At 44.6% G+C, this 6192-nt stretch overlaps 1 protein-coding gene across 3 annotated transcripts in view; it reads right to left on the bottom strand.

The window, feature by feature from the left end:
* Positions 1-5334: 5334 nt before the first annotated feature.
* LOC142879378 (eukaryotic translation initiation factor 3 subunit H) overlaps positions 5335-6192 on the bottom strand; it is a 47517-nt gene continuing 46659 nt past the window's right edge. For all 3 annotated transcript variants that reach the window (XM_076012627.1, XM_076012628.1, XM_076012626.1), the window contains 2 exons: positions 5952-6084; positions 5335-5597 (listed from right to left, as the gene is read on the bottom strand). In XM_076012627.1, the coding sequence (XP_075868742.1) occupies positions 5503-5597; positions 5952-6084 (228 nt within the window). In that variant the 3' untranslated portion in view covers positions 5335-5502. The remainder of the gene's footprint in view (positions 5598-5951; positions 6085-6192) is intronic.

Genomic DNA, 6192 nt, shown 5'->3' with positions numbered 1-6192 from the left:
CCGGACCCGATGAGATGTGGTGCTGAAATTGGAACACAACTTAGACGGACAGAGATGACAACTCTGCATACTGAAAAACAAAAAAAAAAGCCTCAGCTTCTCCCTGTGCGTGGGTGTGAGAGCCTCTTTGTCTCGCTTATGAGGGTGTCAGTCTCACTTTCACTGATGCACAGGGGCGTCATGCTTAACTGAGCAGGCTCGTGTGGGAGGGACAATATGCCGCCGCTCGGCTGGATTTCTTTATTTCCTCTCGGCAGAGATGAGGGCGGAGCAGAAGTTCTGTGCACTCCTGAACCCCGCAGCAGCGTCTCCAGCGGCACGCGGAGTGGACATACGGAGGGAGACAAGAGCCTTTCAGCTGCAGCTCTCTGAGCCAACCCGCCAATACACATCCAGTAGATGGATAAGATAACATTCCAACTAATCGACTAAAATGTATTTATGCATTTTCAAGTAAAATATTTTGCCAGAACATCTGCGGGATTAAATAAAAGCACAGCAAAGCTGTAAGAAGGATGAAGACGAAAAAGAAAATTGAGGATTAAAGCAGATGAAAAAGACCAGAAACACAATTATAAATTATGTAAATACACACATATATACAGTATTTACACACAATACACCCACACATATAGTAGTATTTTCAGCAGCGAAATGGTCGTTGTTTGATTAATGATCTTTAGATGCATTTAGAATAGAATAGTATAGGTATATATTAAGAACCAGGACTGACTGGTTTTCTATTTGGTTTAAAATTCAAATATATGTTTGAACTCATGTGGGCCCCTTGTGTAACACAAAAGAGAGAAAAGGGTGGTTTTAGTGAGACACAAGGCCATTTTTTAATTACTAGAGTAATTAGCTATGGTAAAAGAGTACAGACAAAAACAGGAGGAATTTCTTAAGTGGAAGAATTCATCACGATATAGTTCAACGCCTGGCAAAAAAATAATGAGCACAATTTGAAATTCTGACAACATGAACACGCTGTGATTCTGAAAGGTTGTTCGCTCCACTTGAAAATGTCTTCTCCCTGTAACTGGGATGTTTGACTGTGTCGAGTGACGCATACGCAGAGTTTGACACCACAGAAAGCTGTTTCTACACTCATCAAGTGAGGTGGAAATATTCCTTGGGCTTGCCTGGAGAAATCTCTGAGGCGTTTGTACTACGAGACATTGTGGCGTAACACGTCTGGAAACCAGCCAAGGTCTTACGTCAAGCTAAAAAAATATGTATATATATTTCACATCCTGCACCGTCATGGACTATTTTATTCTTGACGAAATTTCAACAGGCCTGTGATTTTCACATCACCACCATTCTGAAGCAAAATGTTGAAATTCTGCAAAGTGCCGCTAAATTGCCTTTTGGCAAAATGTAAAAAAAAAAAATCTCAAGACTCCACAATCAATGACATAGATACAGTTGAAACAGATAATCATCCTCTGCCAGTATATGACTTTTAAAGAGAGAAACAAGTGATTTCTTTGTTCCATTGCTGTACGACATTCCTATTGTGCAGGAGGGGTGTTTTGTTTCTTTAGGGGGCGCTGTCGTGTCTTCTGGGTTCATTGTTCATGGTTCTGAAATGTTTGAAAAGTCTTGACCCGAGTGCTTGATGACGTTTGGAGCATATTTAGTGTGTGAAATGTTCTCTGGATTGTACATGTAATTGTACATGTAAGCAAAATACCCGAATTGCGAACTTCCTGTTGATTTTTTTTGACAGGGGTCCCAGCAGTACGAGCTAAAAACACCATCTTTCAGATGGTTGGTGCCAAACACACAGTTGGATCAGAAATCGGACATCAGTGATGTCACCAAGACTTCCCCATCCAAACGTGGGAAGTACATCAAAACCATCTCTATTTTAGTTTGCAGAAGCCGTAAAGGGAAAACCAAATAAGCCGTTTTCATTTTTTTTGGAAGGATGATTAATTGTTCACGGCTGGCCAAAAAAAAAAAAAAAAGAGCAAAACACAATGGAATCGGTTCAATTTTAAATATAGGTGCTCTGCTTTGTGCGAGCCACCAATTCTAAGCCGTCAGTATTTGTCAATGGCAAAACGGGATCCGACACCACCTGCCGACGTTACAGTCTGGACGTAATGAGACGGACCGCCTTGCTCCTCCGGCCGCTTGCCTTTGAGCTCGGTGACCTCATGATTCAGTTCAAGCTGTTCTCCTCTCTGAACAAAGTCCTGTCACTTTAAATTCGACTTTATCTCCCGTCGCCGTGTTTGTATTGCGGAGGGACCAGAGGGGGCAGCGCCACTTGGTGCTCGGGGTGCCGCTCAGGCCACTTGGATTTTGTAATTTGTAATTCTTCACACATCTGGGGATTAGGGACTGGGAGGGGGTTGGGGAAGGAGGGGGACCAAGCCTCAGTCAGCCCTTCAAGGGCAGCATACCCCCTTCTTGTACTGCGCCGCCTCGGAATCACAAGGAAATGGGATTCAGCTAAACATAAGCCGTTAATCAAATGCCAATCACTGTCTGAAGGAATGTCTGACACCCTTCAACAACATAAATCACCAGCGCAGGTGCAACAGAAGTGGGGGGGGGGGAAGACGGTGCGATAATTAATGATAACTATCAGCCGAGTCTTCGTTGGTGTATTATTATTTCCCATCTTGTCAGCCTGTCAGAAAATAAAAGCATGTCACGATTTGAAGGAGAAATCATTTCTGGCTCGAGCGTCCCTGTTCCAATGAGTTTCAGTCATGTCGGGCTGACGTTGTAATCGTGAGAGGTGACAAGCGGGAGCAGTACAAGTTATCGCTTAACTGGGCAGCGCAAGTTAAATAGCGTCGTCTGCTGAATGAGATGATGCTGTTTAACCAAAGGTCACGGACAGAACAACCAGACAGAGAGAGGGAGAGAGAGGTGCAGTATAATTATTAGACGATGAACTGCGCGCTGGCAGCCTCTTTATTAAACAGGGGGACGAGAGAGGCATCATTTATCTTGGTGGCGTTATGTAGAGTGGACACCAGTGACAAGCTCCCAAAATGAGCCGCACGCTGTTATGGAAAGAGGAAGTAATTGTGAGGGATCCGATACTCAGCGGAGCTCCACCACCGAAGCAGGCCACATTCGTTACATCATCAGAGGCGGTGGAGGTTGCCGGCAGAACGACTGGACGCAGGCCGAGTTTCCGGCTAAAAGTCCCATTTTGTAGATATTAATGAATCTTTATTTTTCGTCCCAGACTCCACTGGCGCAGCCTTGCATGATTAATTATACAGAAACTCTTCAGGATCTCCAGGAATTTTGCATATTTAGCCCTCTATTTACAGCCTCAGGCCAAAACATGGTCATTCTCAGCTTCCTGCTAACACTGAGACTTTGTCGGACCTTCCATGTGTTTAGAAGAGGACATGCAACGTGGTCTCAGAAGACATAAACCAGCCCGAATTGAGTCAATGGCTTCTAACAGTATCGTGTGACATGGACATGTTTTTTTGCTTAAAATGTGACTTTTAAGTTGAAGTAGAATAAAAAGGGAAAAAGTTTGTCTAAGAATTTTAAACAAGGCAGGTGTGAACTTTTTCTATTAAATTTAAAGTCAACTATAGCATTTGGTTCCAACTGAATTGGGCCAGAAAAAAAAAAGAGCCATATTGCACACGTTCAGACACAGACACACAAACACCAACAAAAAACTGTTAGTGCGTGCGTGTGCGTGTGTGATAAAGCGTTGACAGCTTCAGACTGTAAAATAAGTGCTCGTTTTTCTTCTATTGTGCAAAGTTCTGGAAGTAAAGCTGAAACTAAAAAAAAAAAAAAGAAAAAAAAGCTGACTTCAGTGACTATGGATGCATTAGGCACCTCTCTGCCTTTTTATGAAAATAAATGCACGTCATTAATGGCCGCACCAATACAGAGGAGGTGTCGGGGTCTGGAGGAGGGTTACCAGGAGAAGTTCAGCGACGCTTCACGCAATTTATCTTCATTTCTCCCTGCCTGCATGCACAACTGGATACAACCAGCCAACCTTCCAAGATCGATCGTAAAGTTAAAAAAAAAAAAAAAAAAACAGCCCAAGGGCTTTAAATTAAAACAAAGCTATCATCTCAATTAAATTAAGAATTAAAAACGTGGCCGATATTCAAAAGAGAAACTTGGTGTGGGACCCTTGGAAGGAGTACGTCCCTCTCCGCTGACAGGAGAGTTTAACAGAGGCTAATAGCAGCACAAGGTCAGACAGCAAAGTTGCAGACAGGTGGGACGCACGTCTGCTGGAGCTCCCTGGAGCCCCAGACGCAGCGGTCAAGGTCAGCCCGCAGTTTCGCCGCGCCACCAGCGAGCGAACAAGCGGGCGAGCAATCAGCCGGACAGCTCAACAGTACATGAAAACAAACTGAAGAGCACCATCTGCAAATGGAAACTGATGCACGGCTGATGAACAGACCACACCGGTGGGACACTGCAGCTAGAGGGCTCATTAACGGGAGGGGGGGGGGGGGGGGAGGATAGAAATCTCACACGGCTGTTTGGTGCAACCTCATGAGTGACTAACTGAAAGAAACTTGACTGGAAAGTAGAAAAAATGGACAGAAAAGTGTGTAAATGTGTTTTCAAAGCAATTTAAATCGAGAGTAAAAGAAATGTTTTACAAAATCTTTTTAGAATGGAAAAACTTTATGCACTTTGAATCCTTTTACACTTGCTTGTGGGAAATTATCCTCGCATTGATTGTTTTTCTTTTGGCATCTACAGGAATTAGACACACAAAATAAGCATTCCACCTGGTGCAGAAGCATCTCTAATTTGTCTCCAAGCACACCTGCAGTCTATTCCTCAAACATTTATAAAGCTCAAAAGAAATCTTTGTTGGATGTCAAATTTCACACTGGGGACTTTGTCTCTGTATCCTAAAAATAAACAGGTGCCAAGTGTTGGCGGTGGGGAGGAAAGGAGGAGCGTTTCAAAAGAGGAAGGAGGAAAAAAAACAAGTAGACAATCAAAGTAAAGTAAAGTAGACAAAGTCCATTTAGTTGCAGCACAGCAGCAGGGGCCAAAACATTTAATTGGCACGGCATTCAATGCTCAGGTTTTGCTTACATGGGTATTGTGCGGCTGACCGTGCAGTAATTTACACTATCAGTGATCAGTAATTAGCCAGCTACAGAAGTTTGGACAGTAGGACTAAATCCATGTAGAAACGGATGACGGTAGAAAAACTGCTGCAAGTATTTGGTTATTTGAAGCTTTGATTAAGATGGAATTTATATTCTGCGACACTTCTGGAATGTGAAACATTAGCTGAGCATGAACAACAAAAAGACGCTGCAATCAGCGACAGCGCTAATAAACAACCGGACACGATTTAGAGATTAAAGCCTTTTATTTAAAACAAAAATGAATTCATCTTAAACAGTTTCACGTCAATGCAAAACAGACGCTGCTTCGAAATTAAAGTTGCAATGTTTTTCCTCGCCACTTGGGGCTGCATCTCTTTTTTCTCGCTCCGCTCCCCGTCTGGGCTCGTCCTCTCTAGTTGTTGCCTTGCAGAGCCTCCACCATGAACAGCTTCCCGAGATTCTGAGAGGTGAATTCCTTCACGTTCTGGCAGTAGTTGTTGATTTGCCCTGTCGGAGGGTAGCAGCGTAGCGCCCACGCGCCCCCACAGCAAAGAGACAGAAACACAAAAGACGCACACAAACAGACGGGTGGGTTGGAGCAACAGGAGAGGAGGAGGGCGGGGGGGAGACAAAAACAGAACATGGAATTAGAGGCAAGCCAAAATAAAGCTTAGGATCGGAGGGTGTTTAATGGCGGTGGTTGGAGGCTGAGTCCAACTGAGTAGCAATCGATGAACTTTAATTGAAGGTAATTTTCAGACATCGAGGGGAATAATTATGCAAAAGAACAAACGACAACACGGGGGAGGAAGACAGTTTTAAAGACGAGGTGGATTTGGTGCTTTTTGTGCGTCTGCCCACCTGCGATGAGCAGCGTGTCCATGCGCGGCGGCGGCTGGGGGGGCTTGAACATCTTGCTGATGTCCTCCTCGGGGAGGGGGGGCTCTCCCCTGCTCTGCCGCTGGGCGTTCTCCTGCTGCCGCCTCTGGAGGTACTGTTGGGTGACGGGAGAAGAGTGGCGTCAAAAGAGGGGGAACGAGAAGAGGGAAGACGAGAGGGGGGGGGGCGAGGCACTGCGTTCAATTGAGACGCGGAAAGAGGG

This window comes from Nelusetta ayraudi, unplaced genomic scaffold, assembly GCF_046127955.1.
Source record: "Nelusetta ayraudi isolate G7.1 ecotype Tasmania unplaced genomic scaffold, CSIRO-AGI_Nayr_v1 ptg000136l, whole genome shotgun sequence".
Taxonomy (NCBI): Eukaryota; Metazoa; Chordata; class Actinopteri; order Tetraodontiformes; family Monacanthidae; genus Nelusetta; species Nelusetta ayraudi.
The sequence above is the reverse complement of the archived record's forward strand: the minus strand, read 5'-3'. Positions and strand labels throughout refer to the sequence as shown.